Genomic DNA, 17,307 nt, shown 5'->3' on the forward strand with positions numbered 1-17,307 from the left:
ACCCACCTCAGAATGCTTGTCGTGCTTCCTCAGGTGCGACCTCCGTGCTTTATTTCTGGAATTTCTCTCCTACGTCTTCTGGTGGTTTGGGACCTCTGACGTCCCATCATCATTCAAACTCACCTGAAGCCCCGTCCCTGAAAGCTCCCCCCGTGCCCCACTGCTCTGGTGACAACAGTGACTGTCAATCTCCGCAGGGCCTTGGCTCCAAGGCCCGGAGTCTCCCCAGTTCACCCGGCACACAGTGGGTGGAGGCTTTTCTTCTGAAATGCTTTCACACAGTCCCTCTTCCTCAAAGGGGGAAAGGCGGGCCCTCCTCTGGGCCAGGCTAAAGACCTGGCTTTATTTTATTATTCCCTAGCGATACTTTTTATTCCAGAATACCAATAATAATGACGATGATGATTATGATAATAAAAATGACGAGAGCTTTAGTAGTTCCTATTTAAAGAGTTACTTTCAAAGGGGTGGGGGACCGGGCTCAGGGTTACTGAGACACTTGTTCAGCCTCCAGGCGCCAGGTGCTGTGACTGAAACGAACAGGGACAGGATCGGCTGAGGACGACATGCGGGCAGGGGCTGGGCATGGAGAGGAACAGACCGTGGCTACTTTCCATAAGGTGGCCGGGGCTGTCTCTCTGAGGAAGGGAGGGAAGCTTAAACGAAGATCTCAGAGTGGCTGGTGGAGGTGGGGGAAGGAAACAGGAAGAAAGCGGGGGAAGGGTGTCCCAGGCAGAGCAAAGAGCAAGTGCAAAGGCCCTGGGGTGGGACTGGGCTGTAAAGGCCGGCGAGCAGTAAGTGAGGGGCAGGGGCAGGGGAGGCAGGGCCTTCTTGCTCGTCGTGGTGGAGTGTGGCTGTACTCCAGGTGTGCACGTGGGGGCAGGGCCGAAGGGTTTTAAACTACATTCCCCATGATCCAGCTCACGGCTGCATGTGGAGAATGCAGTGCTCCTGGGGCAGCGTGGAGTCTGCTATGGGCGTTGGTGAGGGCCAGGTGTGGCACGAAGGTGGGGTGACGGGGTACCCCCCCCGGGAGCTCTAGGGGAGTTGAAGTGACTGCTTCTATTTGCTTACGGGGGTGCCCTTCCCCCCCCAGACAGTAAGCCCCCAGGGGTGGGGGTACAGACGCCAGGCTGGGACGGGCAGGCAGGAGGGAAGGGGCCACAGTCTCCCTGCGTGCAGCTGGCTGCGTGGCTGGTGGCTTTCCCGCCTGCTGCTCCCTCAGGCCATCGGCTTCACGACCCCCTCGCTCCTCTGCTGGTCCTGAGCTTTCTCTGGACTTGGGCCGGGGCTTGCTTGCTTTTCCTTTTGGACACAGGGAAGACAGTAAAGCATGAAGGTCAAGAAAGACCTGAGGCCCTGGGGTCAGATTCACCTCCTGCAGGTGCCTGAAGCTCTCTGGGCCTCACAATACCCCCGGTATATGGAGGTGCTGTTAGCACCATCCCATTTTAAAGATGAGAAGACTGAGGAATCGAAGGTTAAGTCACTGGCCCACGCTCACAAGGCTGGCGAGTGGTGGATGTTACCAGGAACCCAGAATGGTCTGAATGCAGAGCCCGAGCTGGCATGGCAACACCAGGAGGTGGTGAATTCCGATCTGGGGACATTCTAGTACCTTCAGTGAAGTCGGTGCCAATGTCGCCTCTTCCCGTGCCAGGCCCACGGGTCTGCCATCTTCTTTAACCAGAAGAATCCACATGGCCCTTAATGGGACAAGCAGTGGGGAGGGAGGGGGTGGACCCCAGCCCTGTCATCCCTGGGACCCACGGGAACTTGGGAGCCTGGTCACCTGAGGGACCCCACGGAGGCTCTATGGTCTGATGTCGGAGACACCTCACTATAAAAGCAGGGAATGAGCCACTCCGGGTCTGTGTCTTTTGCTTCCATTATGTCCCAGGGATAACCTAGGATGGATTAGGAAGCACCTGCCCCCCAGGGAACTGGGGACACGCCCAGCCTTGCAGGACTGTCAGCGCTGTGTGGTCTTGCTTGGATTCCAGGCCACTCCGAAAACTGCTTGGTGTGGACTGAAACCTCCTCCCAGAAAAATACACAGACCAAATTTTACACAGCAAGTCAGAAGACCCCTGGGCTCTCACTCGGGGGCCCCCAGCTGCCCAAATGAAGAAGGAAACAAAAACGCTGACGAGTGCTTGCTCTGGGCTTTACTTGGATTGGCTGATGTAGTCCGAGCACCGTCTCTGAGGTAGGTACAAGATCACCCCCATTTTATAGAAAGAGAAGCTGAGGGTCAGAGGGGACCTCGCCGGTCCAAAGTCACACAGCTGGGGCTCAGACCCAGGGCAGACGGGTTATAGCTCTTTCCTCTCTACCATCTGCCTCCTGGTGTGTGCTGGGTGTGAATCTCCAGGCGGGAGTAGATGTGGGCACCCCAGGCCTGGGATGAGCCTTGGGACACTGCTTGCCAGGGCTAGGGACCTGTTTGCATTTCACAGGGTCCCCAGCCTGTGAGTAGAGGGCGTCTGCCATTAGCGACACAGCCGGGCTCAACCAATGAGCCAGTGTCTGGGTTGGGAGCTTGGTGCTTCGTGAGTGGCCCCATGGTCAGCGCGGATGGAAGACGCTCTGGTGACTGAACCAGGGCCCATGGTCCCAAGTGGCGAGGAGGGGGCAGGACAGAGGCCACATCCCAGGCTGTGAGCGGTCCCTTGGAGAGACGGAGGCAGGAACTCCAGCTTAGCAGCCCTGGAGGGGGAGCGAGAACAGAAGCTTCTGGAGCCCGCCTTACACACTCAGCACTGTTCCTGGCGTTCTTCACGATTATTACATTTCTTTCTCGCTAAAGCCCTCTGAGGTGGGAACCAGTTAGTGAGGAGGCTGGGCCCTGGGAGGTGAGCTGACTTGGCAGGGTCCCCAGTCTGTGCTGGGTGGAGCGGGGCTTCATGCCCAAAGCGCCCAACTCCAGAGAGCTGCCTTCAGCCTGGTGAGTGTTCCGGGCTCGTGGGCAGTGGGGCCCGAGGGTCCTCGCGCCCACGTAGCTGCGCACCCCGGTGCAAGCCCTGAAGTCCCTCTGCAACCCGGCCTTCGCGCCAGCATGGTGGGGCCCTGTCTGCATCTCAGGGTTGCTGGGAGGAGAAGCAAGAGGGGGAACTTGTGCGGGGACCACCAATGGCTGGGCTGGACGCAGGGCTCGGTGGTTTCTGCCACTTCCAGATCCTCGTGCTGCCACGAGGGACTGCCCGGCGCGGTGGCATCCTGCGCCCGTTCTCTGGCCCTGCAGTGCCGGGCAGAGAGCAGGCGCAGTCAGTGCCTGGGGCCCGGGATGCCCGGGCAGTGGGCTGAGGCCATCGTCCCCTCCGACCTTGGACCAGTGGAGGGCGGGGCTGCCTGCTGCTGCTGCCCCACCGGGTGGTGCGGCCCGCCTGGCCCCCGTGGTAGGGGGTGCAGAGCCGGAGCGGCTGTGCCCGGTCCCCAGGGCTCTGGAGCCACGCACCCTCGGCGCCAGCTCACGGCTGAAGGGTCTGCTCGTCACCGCCGTCCTCACTGTCTTCCAGCTGCTCCAGGATCTCGTCCAACACCACAGACCGCTTTTTCTTCGGGGGTTCTGCGGGAGCCCAGATGGCAAGAGAGGAGAAAAGAACAGCCGAGAGGGTTGGGAGTCAGGAAGAGAGAGACGACAGAGAGGGAGAGGGAAGGGGAGAGCAAACAGGCAGCGGGGGAAGGGGATTCAGGAAGGCACAGAGGGAAGGGGTGGGAGGTAGGAGAGCAGGTACAGACCCGGGGTGGGGGGGGAGATGAGACAGAAGAAATAAGCAAAGACAAGAAGGGGGGGAAGGAGCATCAAAGGAGATATGAGAAAGGGGAAGAGAGCACAGAGCGGGAGACAGAGAAACACGGAGGCTTAGTCTCTACTTCACCAGGGGGCAGCCTCTCTCCCAGCCCTGTCGGCCACCCCTGCCCATCTTCCACCCACAGAGGAAAGAAGGGAGGAAGGCCTTTCCCAGCAGGTCAGAGGTTAGCGAACCTCTGCCTGATGTACGGGGAGCCAGAACCTCCAGAGAGGCCAAGTCAAGTGAGGGCAGGGGCTGGGAAACAAGTCCCTGTTCTCTCGGAGTCGCAGACTCTTAATGGTATAGTAGGTGGCTGGCATACAGTAGGTGTTTAGTAAATGCTGGGTGACGAGATGCTCAAGGACTCCAGATGAGGCATGGAGGGAAAAACAATTAGAGATGGCTTTAGAGAAGAGGGGCTATTTGACCTGGGCTTTGAAGAATGCAGAGGAGTTCTCTGTGAGGAGATGGGGAAGGGGAGGTACATGCACAGTGTGAAAGGGCATGGTGGGCTCGGCAAAATATATGTCCCCAGGGTGCCAAACACTATTGATTATCTGCTCTGTGCTATGGCTCTTATCTTCTCAACAATCCCATGGGGAGGTATTATTATTACCTCTCACAGATGAGAGCACTGAAGCAAAGACAGGTAAGTCTAAGGTCACTCAGCCAGGAAGTGGTGAAACCAGGACCCAAGACACACCAAAGCCCACCGTCTTTCCTCTTTTCATAGAAGTCTCAGGTGCTGCCCAGAGACTGCCAGGGAGACAAAGGGTGGAGGGGGGAGGGGGAAGGCTCTGGGCTTAGATTGACTCTGTCAGTCCCTCTGCTGTCTAACCAGGCATTCATGGCCAGCCTCACCCCCACATAACGCTGCGCTTGTTTTGAGGCAGCTGTTGGATGCTGTCCCAATAGCCTCTCCTTCCCTGGTTCAAACAACACCTCCTCTGTGAAGTCCTCCAGGTGGGACAAATTGTCACTGCAATCCTTAGCTGCCATCTCCCCACTGGGTCTGGGGCTCCTGCAGGCAGCGGGTCTCCCCAGAGCCCAGCCCAACGCTCGCCCTTGAGATGCAGCATCTTGGGTCTCTTCCAGGTGGTCTTGGACAAGTGACTTGACCTCTTTGAGGCTATTTCTTCATCTTATTCCTAAGAACCTGACCCGGACGCTGACCCTTCTCCTCTTCTCCGCGGCTAACTGCCTGACCTGAGCCCTCGCACCTTCTCAGCGGACTCTGCTTCCACCCTCACCCTCAGGGCCACCTATTCCCCCCCGCAACAGTAGCCCGAGGGATCCTTCCAGGACAGGCTCTCCTGCTCCGCTCCGGGAGCTCTCCGTGGTCATCTCGAGGCACTGCCTGGGCCGGGCCCTCCCACCCGGAGACCCCTGCTCCCACGTCCCCTCCTCAGAGAGGACTCCCCCCTGGCCGCTGTCTACAGGTCCCCGCTCTCCAACCCCACCTCGCTCCATAGCACTTCTCACCACCCGGCGGGCGCTTCTTCGTTTGGGGACAGAGCTATCCTGTTCACGGCCGTGTCCCCTGCCTTAGTGCACTGCCTGGCACCTAGTGGGTGCCTGTGAGCAGCTGTTGAACGAGGGGATGAGCGAATGGGGCAGAAAGGGGGGACGCGGAGGGGCTGGCCCCTCGGGGAGGGTGAGGAAGGGGTGGGAGGCCCGCCCGGCCGGAGCCTCAGGCCATCATCACCATGTTGTTAGTCACGAGGAGGGAGGGGGACAGGAGTGGCTGGGGCAGACACCTGCTTCCTTCGCCCCCGCCGCCCCCTCTGGGTTTCCAAGTAATTGCCAGAAGTGCGCAACGGTCTCTGGAACTTGGACCTTTGGGCAGGTAGTAGGAGCTGGGAAACAGAAGGGCGGCAAAATAGGACCTGCGGGCCTGTCACCGACGCCCCCCACCCCCACCCCCGCCCAGAGGCTAACGATGGGGATAGGTTTGAGCTCCTGGGACGGCTGGTCCCTGCTCTCCTGGGCTGGCCTGGGGCCCGAGGGGGCGGCCAGTGGAGCAGTAGCCACGATGGTGGCAGCTACCGCTTTCACTTTGGCAGAATTTTTGTTCTTTCCCACGGATTGAACATGACTCTGAGACTGGCAAGGGGGCAGGTGCCAGGCACACGGGTGGCTCTTACCCAGTTGGCCCAGGAGCACTGCGCAGGCGGTGACTGGGGTGTGAACTCCGGGTGCCCCCAGTGGCCAGCACAGGGCACCCCTCGGGCACCAGCCCACCTCGGGGACCTTTCAGAGAAGCACGGCCCAGGGTCACCAGGGGCCTGGCCAGCTCCGAGGGCCTCTCTGTCACCGGAACATCCCGAGTGCTGCACTGGCCTGGCCCCACCACACTGTGAGCCAGACTGCGAGAGACTGTCCCAGGGCTCAGCACACAGTAGGTGCTCTGTCATCATTTGTTGAACATAAAAATGGATGAATGAATGATTGAGTGAATGAATAAAAAGGGGCACCAACGTGGGTAACTTTTAAGAAGTAAAACTGCAGTTGTCGGGACAGCAAACAAACAAATGGAGTGGCGGGAAGAGAGGCACCACGACTGGGGAAACTGAGGCCCAGAGGGAGGGGCGACATAGCTGGAAGAGGAAACACACGGGACGGGCACTTAACAAGTGGTGTCTCACCTTAGTTTCATAAACCCTCCGGAGGCTGGTGTCATCACCCCCATTTCATGGGTGGGAAAACGGAGGTGCAGAGAAGCATACACACCGGAGGCGCCCCCCCGCCCCCAGCTAACACGTGGCAGGCCCTGGATTCCACCTCAGACGGTCTAGTTTGCAACTCACGCATGCTCTGTGTTGTGCTCTGTGGCATCTCCAGAGGGGCCCTGCCTGGGGGCAGGGCCAAGATCACGCAGGACCCTGTGGTGACAGGGCGTGTGGCCACTGCGTCTGGCTTTGACCATTCCCGAGCTGGGTGACCTTGGGCAGGGCATGTGCCCCGTCCGAGATTCAACCCCTCATGTATAACGTGGGGGGACGGGGCTGTTCCGCCACCCCTCCCTTCTCTGTGGCTGCCTTCTGCTGCCGTCCTGACTCCCCGGGAGGTGAGGGCTCCTTCTTCCTGCAGAAGCCCTTCAGAGCCCCCTGACTTGTCCCCAGCACCCATGTAACTGTGCTCAGGAACAGTGGGCGCTGACCCCACAGCCCAGGCACGGACTGGCTGTGAGGCTGTGAGCAGCAGACCTAGCCCTTCTGGGCCTCAGTTTCCTCATCTGTACTATGGGGCCACTAGGAATGCCTACCTCCTGGGGCTGTGGTGAGCACTGAGGAGAGAAAAGAGCAATGCCAGCACCTGCCCAGGCTCCATGACGGTGCTGAGACCATCTTTGTTACTGCTGCTCATGACAGAGGTGTTGATTTAATGTGTCCCTCCGCCATCAGGCTGGGGAGTGTTGATTTAACGTGTCCCTCCGCCATCAGGCTGGGGAGTGTTGATTTAACGTGTCCCTCCGCCATCAGGCTGGGGAGTGTTGATTTAATGTGTCCCTCCGCCATCAGGCTGGGGAGTGCCAGCAGGGCAGGGGCTGTCACAGCAAGGTTGGTACACAGTAGGTGAGCAGTAAATAGTTGTCCAGTAAGATTTAATGTGTCCCTCCGCCATCAGGCTGGGGAGTGCCAGCAGGGCAGGGGCTGTCACAGCAAGGTTGGTACACAGTAGGTGAGCAGTAAATAGTTGTCCAGTAAGATTTAATGTGTCCCTCCGCCATCAGGCTGGGGAGTGCCAGCAGGGCAGGGGCTGTCACAGCAAGGTTGGTACACAGTAGGTGAGCAGTAAATAGTTGTCCAGTAAGTGAATGAAGTGATTTGGCTGGTCAAGGCCAAAGCTGGTACGGTTCCCCCTCCTCCAGCTGGAAACCAGAGGCACAGGGTCTCCACTGACGGCTGTGGGGTGAGAGGCAGGCAAGTCGTTAGCGACCAGCTGACTCCATGACCCCCGGAAGTCAGACAGTCTGAGGTCCCAGCTCTGCCACTTAATGCTCGGTGACCTTGAGCAGGTCACTTGTACTCTCGGGGTCTCGGCTGCCTGTCTGTACATTGGGGGTGGAGACGTGACCTCCCGGGGCGGCGGCAAGGATCAGTGAGTTCACTCACGGAGCCTGGCGCCCCAAGGGCTTGGTACCCTGGGGCCTGGTGTATCTGGCTCAGGCAGGGGCCCCCAGCACCGCCGCGCCCCACAGAGGACACGTCGGGCCCCGAGTCCCCACCAGACAACACCCAGCAACCACCACCCCCACAGGCCCCATCCGCACGCGGAGCGCCCTGCTTGCCAGGAACAGCTGCTGAAATCCCATCTCCCCGACATCAAAAGCCTCAGTGGGTTTTCACCGAACAAACATAATGCAGAACCGGAGAAAGGTGTAAAATAAATAAACGAAACAAGCTGTGCGTTCTCTTTCAGTATCACAGCTGCACCCGGAGATAAACAACAAGTGAATGTCACCAAACATCAACACCCAAGAAATTAACTTGACAAAAAGCTCAGCCGTCCCCCAGCAACCCCCCAGTCCTGCCCCCATCCCCCTCCCCACTCTGTAGCCACCATTTTGCATTTCTGGAGTTCCCATCTAATGATTTTATTTTTCAATTAATTCCTTGACAGAACGCCAGCCCGCATCTCTCTCCCGTCCCTGGCTGGCGCCGGCGCCCTGTGCACAAGGCACGGGCAGGCAGGCGGGCAGGCGGGCAGGGGGCTGTTGGGAGGACAGGGCAAAGCTTCAGGGCTGGTCGGGGAGGAGGGGATCCTGAAAGGAACCCTGAGAGGAAGCAGCTGTGACCGGCCGGGGCGGCCGGGCTCGGAGTTGATGGCGTTGCCGGCTGTAGCCAGGCTGCCCGGACCGGAGGCAAGCCTGCCGCCCCCCGGCTGAGTCACCTGGGGCCGAGGCCTCCCCTCTCTGTGCTCAGTCTCGGCAGTTACTGAAGAGCACCCAGCTCCTGGGGTCCCAAAGGGCGTTAGAAGGGCACAGATGAAGGCCTTTACAACAGCGCCCGGCACGCAGGAGCCGCGGGGGAAAGGTGACGCCCTTACTGTCCTTAATGGGTACTGTTACTGAGAGCGCGTGGGCAGGTCACTTCCCTCCTCCATAAAATGGGCATGGCAGTACCGGCCCTCGACAGATGCAGCGGCCGCGGTGGGTGCCCCCCTCCTGACGGTCACGTACGGCGTTAGCGGACAACTCTGGGGCGTATTCATAGCTCCCCGCCTGGAGGGCCAGGAGCTTTCTCTGGCCACAGTGGCACACGTGGCCCTGGCACAGGGTAGGCTAGAAGTGTTAGAGATTTAAGCCCCCTGGAGAAATGTCCCAACTCCCTCGACTCCAGGGGACAGTTCTGGGGCAGGTGCCACACGGCTCTCAGGGGTCCCTGTGGCCTGTATGGTGGGGCTGCTCACTGCATCCCCCAAACTGGCTCCCCTCCTAGCTGGTCAGGGGCTGCTTCCAGGGAACCCAAACTAAGACACCATTGTCTATAGGTGACCAATTGGAATGAAGCAGGGCCTCATCCGGCAGGCCCACTGAAGGGCATCTGGACTTGCTGACATCACGGAACGTTAAAAAAAACCCTTAGTTACTAAGATGTAAACACAAGAGAGGCTACACAAGAATCTCCATTTCTAGTTTCTCTTGAAACTGGCTATCTGGCCACACTGGGCCCATGTCCCCACCTAAGGATAACCGATGGGGTGTGCACCAGTTGCCCCTGGAGATGGGAGGTCTCGTTTATTTGGGTGTTTTCTGCCTGTTCCTGGAGGTCCCAAGCTTGCTACTCCCCGAGACAAAGGGCAGGCGGGGCCTTGGCAAACTGTAAAGTGCAGGCCCGTGTAGCAGGTTTCCCCTGTTAAAACCGTACCTGAGGCGACTCCAACAGGCTGGGGGGGAGGGGGGAGGGGGAGCAGGTGTGTCCCTTTCTCCGGTCTGTCCCTCGAGGGGAGGAGAGGAAGGCTAGGGTTGAGAGTGGAGGGCGGGATTCCAGGCTGGGACGAGGCACCACAGCCTTCGGACTCAGTGGCCTGCTGCCCCAGGCCATCGGGGGGCACAAGCAACCTGCAGTCCCCACCCTTGGGGACATTATGGTGCTGGGGACACAGGATGTGGGTCTTGCGAGGGGCCGGCACCCTGAGGGCTGGCCTGGCGTGTGAGGCTGCCTGCTCCTGGGTCCCCCTGCCTCCCAGGCTCCAGGCTGGCAGCCCCCACGGGCAAAACCCTCAGATACCCCGATGGGTCTGCCTCCCAGGGCTCTGTTTACAGCAGGCACACACTAGATGATCACAGAATAAAGGGCACTCTTTAGAGAGGATCAGCCTGGCTCCTAAGACCAAACGAGTGGCCCCTTCTCGGTACCAGGAGGCTGTTTCATGGATGTGCCTTTGCAGAACATAGCTGGTCCCCCAAGAACCAGGCGTGATCCGAAAGCCCCTGCTCGGGGCTGGCAGACGGGAGACTGGGCCCCAGGCCCACCTCTGCCGCCTCAAGGATTTAAGGGAGCCTCTTAACTCCATTCCTCGGTGTTCCTGTTTGTTAACTGGGGACAGTGCCTGCTCTCCTGATCTCAGGCCTTGAGGGTTCCAGCCCTCAGTCATTCACAGCAAACAGTCATTGAATATATACTATGTGCCAGGCCTGGTGCCAGGGATACTGCCGCCAAAGGAGAAACTGAGCCAGCAGCCACAGAGGCCATGCTGGGGTCCCAGGGCAGGCAGAGCTGGGCTCTGAGCTCTGTCACTCACTGGTCCCAGGCCATCTGATCGAGTTGCTCTCTGTAGAAAGGGTGTGGCAGTAGTGCCCGCCACAAGAAGAGTCAACAGATAAGGCTTGGATGCACACAGAGGTGTTGAGTCATGTTAAAAGTAACAACGCAGGTGTCGTCCAAGGACACCCAGAGAGCGGGCGGTGCTCAGGCAACTGGGAACCTAGCAGGCTGAGCCGGGGCCGACCGTACATGAAGGCAGAGAACCCAGCATCCTCAGGCCTTGAGCCCAGCTTCTTTGGGCTCCAGGCATGGGCTGGGTGTGGACTCACAGGTCTCCCACAAGCCAGATGATATTACTGCCCCATCTTCCAGATGTGTAAGCAGCTGTTCTAGGGCTTGGGGAAGACTCCGCTGAATGGGGCCTTGAGCACAGATCAGGTGGTCCCAGGCTCTTCCCGTCACCCCACGGCGATGCCCGTGGTCCCGTGGCTCAGCTGCCCGCCCTGCAGGGGGGACGCCAGCCCAGACTCCTCAGAAGGAACTTCTCAACAGGGAAGGCCTGAAACAGACTCAGGCCGCGTGGCAGCGGCCCAGTGCTTGCATCAGCCATTTTTTCAAGAAGCTACTGGTTCCCAACCCACGGCCTGATAGAATCGTCTGGGAAACCTCAGATACCTGGACCCTACCCCCAGAGGTTCTGATGCAAATGGCCTGGGGTGGACATTGGCTATTGAGACAGCTGTGACTACAGCCGTTATGAATCGCAGTGCTAAGGACTCTGGCTCCTGGGAAGCGGGAAGCCCCGGTGTAGCCCGGCGGGTTCATCTTGCTCTGTGCTCTGGGCATCCAGGGCACACAGGAGTTCCAGGCAGCCGGGCTGGCGGCTCTCCATCCACCAGGGCTGCTGAAGGTGCCCGGCCTGGATTATTGTGGGTTCAGCCCCAGTAGGGCCGTGGGGCCACTAAGCCTGGGGGCTCTGGGGCTTGGTGCTGCATGCGTCTGTATTAGTTACAGATGCTGGAGCGGCCTGTGCGGGCCGGGGAGGCAGGGGAGTGTCCAGGAGAAGGTGACTCATTGCAGAGGACAAAAGAAAAAGAAACCAGGAGAGGCTGGAAGGCGCCTCCCACCGCTCCCCGCCCCACTCTCCTGTCTCGGGCCCGGAGGGATCTCCCCATTTCTAGGGGCTTGGTCGACATTAACTACCTGTCCCTTTCCTCTTGGCAAAGGCCCTGGGTTGGGAGTAGAGGCTAAAAAGAAAGAATCAGTAACATCGTCTCGAGGGGCCAAGGTGGGATGCTGTCTGCACTAAGATCTGTAAGTGCGAATGCGATGGAGTAAAATGGTCTGGGTGGGTGACCATAGGGAGGGCTGCGGACTGCGGCAAAAGAAGAAGAAGAAGAAAAAAAAGCCCATGTAACTCGACCCCAGCTACTCTATGTGAATGTAGGACCTAGGGTGGTCAGACCTGATTTTTCAAGAGAGGCCAGAATCTTGACTTTCAGGTCAAATCCTCTGATAGCAAAATAGGAACAATTAATTAAAACAAAAACAAAACACTTTTTCTCCCCCTTATCTTCTAGGCAAAATAAAGATCTGTGATCTCAGCCGACAGCTCACCAGTGCAGCCTCTGGTTTACTTTCTCTCTACTCTCCGTCTATAGAACCCCACTAGTTTCACTTGTGGTCATGAAGCAGTAATAACAACCTCCTCGCCTGTGTGTTTTCCTTGGGTTTCTCAGGCCTGGGCCAGCCTACAGTTCAGAAACAAACCCGGCCACCCTCTGTCACCAGCCACAACCCTGGAGGCAAGTCCACCCTCCTCCTGACCCTATTTCCAGCACTCTGGTCCCCAGGTCCCCGAACCCTCATCCAATCCGGGCCCAGCTCCTTCCCCTCCCAAGTTGCTCTGAAATTCTCCTTCTGTCAGTTTAATTCCATGATCAATGAGGAAGAGCAGGAGAAATGGCCCGGCACAGCTGGTTTCCCCGTTAGCCCTAGCAGGGATTCCTGGCCTCACTGGCGACAGCCGAGTGAAATGTTTGCAGAACGCAGAGAACACAAGTCAATAACAATTTAGCAGGATTGGGGGCGAGTACCTTCCCCGCACGGACAGCCGCTCCCGGGGGAAGGGGGAGAGAGTGTGCAGGATATCGCTGAAGCGCTTGGAAATATTTCCAAAACACCACTCAAAGAGGTTCGGGGAGTGGGGGGTGGAAGGAGGGAGGAGTGGGAGGGGGTGACCTGGAGGACAAGGACACCTGCTCCACCTTGCTCCAGGCCCCCCCAGCCTCCCTAGCACCTCTGCAGGGAGAAGCATTTGGCTCTCTGAACCTGGCTCCCGGGCCACAGCTCAGCCGTTTGCACCATTGCTAGCAGTTGCCACCGAGGAGCCACCTTGACTCCGGCTTCTTGATTTTTCTTCTCTCGATTCTGCCTGCATCAGCTGGGGTGGCCTGGGGCATGTGACAAAGAGTGGGTCTCCCGGCCAGTTTCAACCCCTCTCCTGCTGCTGCCCACCGACAGGGCTGAGAGCAGAAGGAAGAACAGATTCAGCACCCTGGACAGGGGCGGGCACCCGCTTCCAAGGGGGCAGGGGTGCAACACCTCCTGGGTGGCCCCGGGTGCCCATAGTGACCTTTCCTCTGTCAGGACCCTTTGTGGCAATCTGGGACAGCCCTCCCTCACCTGTCTTCTGCTGGAGCCTCTGACAGCTCTGGAGGAAGGGCTGCCACGGCAAAGCCTTACGGAGGGAATTTGAGGCACCCAAATGGAGGAATAAAAACGAGGCGAGGGGAGCCTATAGGAACCTTCTGTCTCCAGGTTGCTGGAAAGATCCATGGCAGAGGGATATTTTGAATAATAATCTCTGTGACTTCACATACTTGCTTGAACTTTCCTGAGTGTGATTTTTAAAGCCCGATGATTATGTTTTCAGGGCCATGATCAGTGAGGCATATTTGCAAGGGCTGGCATGGGGATCATGGGCTCTCCTGGTCCCCAGTCTTTTGAAAGTGTGCCGTCCTGTGAATGATTAAGTTATGGGCGGGGGTGGGGGTGGTTGGTGAACTGTTGCAGGCTTTAAATATCATCTGTATGCTGATGACTTCCAAATTTATATCTCAGCCCAGACTTGACTCCTGAGCTCCCAACTCATAGATCTATCTGCGTGACATCCCATGGGGAGTCCTAATAGGTGTCTCAAACCCCATGCGGCCGGATCGCTCCCACCCCCACCCACTCTTCCCAGCTTCCAGAGCCTCATCATCACGCAGCACCACCATCCTGTGAGTGGCTCGCTCTGAGCAAAAGTCTCTGTACTGGCCTTAATTTCCCTCCTGCCTCCCAGAAGTCTGGCCAGCTCTACTTTTACCACATATGCTCAATCCACTGGCTTCTTTCCACCCTTCCTGTCTCTGTCGCTGCTCAGACTACCGCCGTGGCTTGCTGGGACGACCACAGTGGGACTCCTATTCCATATTCTTACTCCTCTACAATGCATGCCCCATGCAGCAGCGAGGATGAGGGATGGAGTGTAAACCAGGCCATGGCACTCCTCTTTCTAAATCTTCGAGGGATTTCCCACTGTATCTTGAATAAACGCCAGGCTCCCCGCCCCACCCCACAAGACCCCACCAGGGAGCCCTTCTGGCCTCTGCAGCTTTGTTTCCAACCACTCTCCACCCTGGACTCATTCTCTAGTCACAATGGCCTGCCACGAGCATGCTTCTGCCCCAGGGCCTTTGCACCTGCGGCTCCGCTGCTTGGAATGATTTCCTCCCAGATCCTGGGCTGGCTAGCTTCTTTGAATCACACAAAAACACTAACTCCTCGGAAAGGCTTTTTCCAACCACCACATTTGGAATCTCTCCTCCCTCTTCACACCCCTGAGTGTATGATATTATCTTTTTGCATTTCCTCCACAGGGCTTGCGATCATCGTAACTTTCTCATTATTACCGTTTTTTTTTTTTTTAAATCATTCATCTCTCCCACTCAAATACTAGCTCCATGAAGGCAGGCACCTTCTCTTTTGCTTGCTGCTTTGTCCTCAGTACTGAGTAAGGCTGGATAACTAGATGATCAATGGGGAACTGAGTGAGTGAACGAATGAAGTGGGAAGCAAGGCACTGCGGCTTCTGTTCCAGGAAGAGCTGGGGATTCTTTTTTTTAAATAAATGTATTTATTTATTTTTGGCTGCATTGGGTCTTCGTTGCTGCACATGGGCTTTCTCTAGTTGCGGCGAGCGGGGGCTACTCTTTGTTGCGGTGCATGGGCTTCTCGTTGTGGTGGCTTCTCTTGCTGTGGAGCACGGGCTCTAGGCGCGTGGGCTCCAGTAGTTGTGGCACGCGGGCTCAGTAGTTGTGGCTCGCGGGCTCTAGAGCGCAGGCTCAGTAGTTGTGGCACAAGGGCCTACTTGCTCCGCGGCATGTGGGATCGTCCCGGACCAGGGCTTGAACCCGTGTCCCCTGCATTGGCAGGCGGATTCTTAACCACTGCGCCACCAGGGAAGCCCGAGCTGGGGATTTTTAAGCAGAGGACTCTAGCTGGGAGGATGCGGGTGGGGTTATGATGCCTCTAGAATTGTACGTTCTCTGAGAAAGGGGGGTTATGTGGGAGGAATTAGTCACCCGTGGCTTTAGACAAAAGAAGGGCAGCCATCTCACAAGCCCTAGGGGCTGTAAACTTTTTCTGTAAAAGGGGAGATAGTAAATATTTTAGGGCTTTGCAGGCCACACTGTCTCTGTCACAACTACTCAACTCTGTCCTCACAGTGCGAAGACACAGCTAGAGACGCTACGTGAAAAACGGGCATGGCCGTGTTCCCCTCAAAAGCTTTATTTACAAAAGGCTGCAGGCTGAATCTGGCTGTGGGGCTGTAGTTTGTAACCACGGCCCTACCTGGACTGTGGAGCCCAGATCCAATAGAAGGGGGGATAATTTGAAATTTAGGAACTGCTGGGGATCTAGGGAGTGGCTAAATACGGTGAGCTGTTCCATAGTGTGCAAAGCTGTGTGCCCTCAGGCAAGTTACTAGACCCCTCTGGGGCTCAGTTTGCACCTTAGAAAAATGGGAAGAGCACCTCCTCTAAGGAGCTGCAAGGCTAAAATGAGTGCATGAAACCACCTGGCAATGTCCCCTGCACGCAGTATGTCCTCGACCAAGCTCTCTCCTGTTTTCTTTTTCTCCTGACTTCACCTTTAAAAAGAAGGCACACAACTGCCTCTTCCAGACTAGTGGTGTTTCGAGGGTCAAGGTTAGCGCCACCTGGCTGCACACCATGCAGGGCCCCTCTTGCAGTGCCCAATACATATCTGACGCTCTATTAGAACGGGCCCTTCTGACGATCAGGACTTTTATCTCTGTTCATTTATTCACCCCACCGATTGTTACTGAGCACCTACTCTGTGCTAGATGCAGGGCCAAGGCAGTGGGCATGGAGAGGGCCTTGTCCCCTGGAGGATAAAGCCTCTCGGGGAGTAGGGAGGTGAAACCCCCACACACGCGAACACAAAGTTCAAGGGAGATGAGGTACGCGGTGCCACAAGGGAACTTTCGGGGAAAAGTAGAATCTCTGACACTCTGGCTGAGATCTGAATCACGGGGGGCTGGGGGCCAGGCCGACGGGGCAAGGGCCCCAGGAGTCGGGCTCCCTCCTTCCTGGCTAGGAGGGCCACCTTGCTGGAGGCCAGTGACCGATGGGACAGGCGCCCATCGTCTGGGCCTGAAGATGGCAGATCTCGCATCCCAGCCTGGCCTGGTTTGGCCGAGGGTGGGGGCGGGCGGGCAGGCGGGCGACGGCGGCGCTGCCAGCCACTTGCCATGCCGGTCATGTCTGCGCTCCCAGCTCCGGAGGTGAAAGGTGCAGCCGCTAACCACAGCCCATCAGTCCTCCCAGCTGGAATAAGACAATGCCGGGAAGCAGAGCCACACTCCCGGCCCAATAAAAGCCTGTTCGCCCAGGCCTCCCTGGCTGTGCCCGCTGGAAAACAGAGGGCTGTGCAGGCGGATTGCTTCCGTACCATTATATTCTGACAGCGGCGCTCGCAGGTACTGCGGCCTGCCGGGGCCCTGAAAGCTTCTCGATGCCGCGATGCCGCGACCCTGCTGGTTTGTAACACGCTCGGGAAGAAAAGGACACAGCCAGTGGCCGACTTTCCTCTTTCTTCCCCCTGCGCTCTCTCTTTTCACCCGCCCGCACCGAGGCACTGAAGTACAGCACTTCACCTGCTGGGGGCTGCCGAGGTGCGGCTGAGACGGCTGATTCCGGGGCCGGGAAGGAAGGCAGGGAGAGGACAGGGGAGAGAGAGGGGAGGGCGGTTCTGTGGAAGAGGGCCGTCTTGCCCTTCCCTTGGCCCAAGCACCGCTGTCTGGGGTCAAGGGCTTTGCCTATCCAGGGCAGCTTTTTGAACAACTTTCAAAGAGCTGCCCTCGGCTCTTTCATTTGATGGGTATTTCGTAAGCATCAACTTGCAAGGGAATATCTAAGGACCGCCATGATACAGGGACAGTGGATGAAGTGAAGACCCTCCTGCTTGGGGAGTGGGTGCCGGGAGGGGGGCTTTGAAAAGAGTTTTGGCCGCGGATAGGGAGCCTAGATAAGTGGCGACCTCCAGACTGGGTGCTGAGTGTGTTTAGTTCCCACAACTGCATCAGAAAGCAAGACATCACGCACTTTTACCAGCGAGGAATCCCCTTCCTCCCCCTTGCTGTTACTGTGTACTAATTGTACCAGGGCTTGAACCCGTGTCCCCTGCATTGGCAGGCGGATTCTTAACCACGTGCCAGGCATGGGGACAGGTGG

At 57.8% G+C, this 17,307-nt stretch overlaps 1 protein-coding gene across 1 annotated transcript in view; it reads right to left on the minus strand.

Annotated features, from left to right (window-relative positions):
• Positions 1-17,307, minus strand: part of RBM19 (RNA binding motif protein 19) — a 139,563-nt gene that overhangs the window by 15,306 nt on the left and 106,950 nt on the right. Inside the window, exons 27-29 of the mRNA XM_065889525.1 lie at positions 3,475-3,568; positions 3,131-3,238; positions 2,866-3,089 (exon numbers count right to left, since the gene is read on the minus strand). Of these exons, the coding sequence (XP_065745597.1) occupies positions 2,866-3,089; positions 3,131-3,238; positions 3,475-3,568 (426 nt within the window). The remainder of the gene's footprint in view (positions 1-2,865; positions 3,090-3,130; positions 3,239-3,474; positions 3,569-17,307) is intronic.

Source organism: Phocoena phocoena, chromosome 13 (assembly GCF_963924675.1).
Source record: "Phocoena phocoena chromosome 13, mPhoPho1.1, whole genome shotgun sequence".
Classification (NCBI taxonomy): domain Eukaryota; kingdom Metazoa; phylum Chordata; class Mammalia; order Artiodactyla; family Phocoenidae; genus Phocoena; species Phocoena phocoena.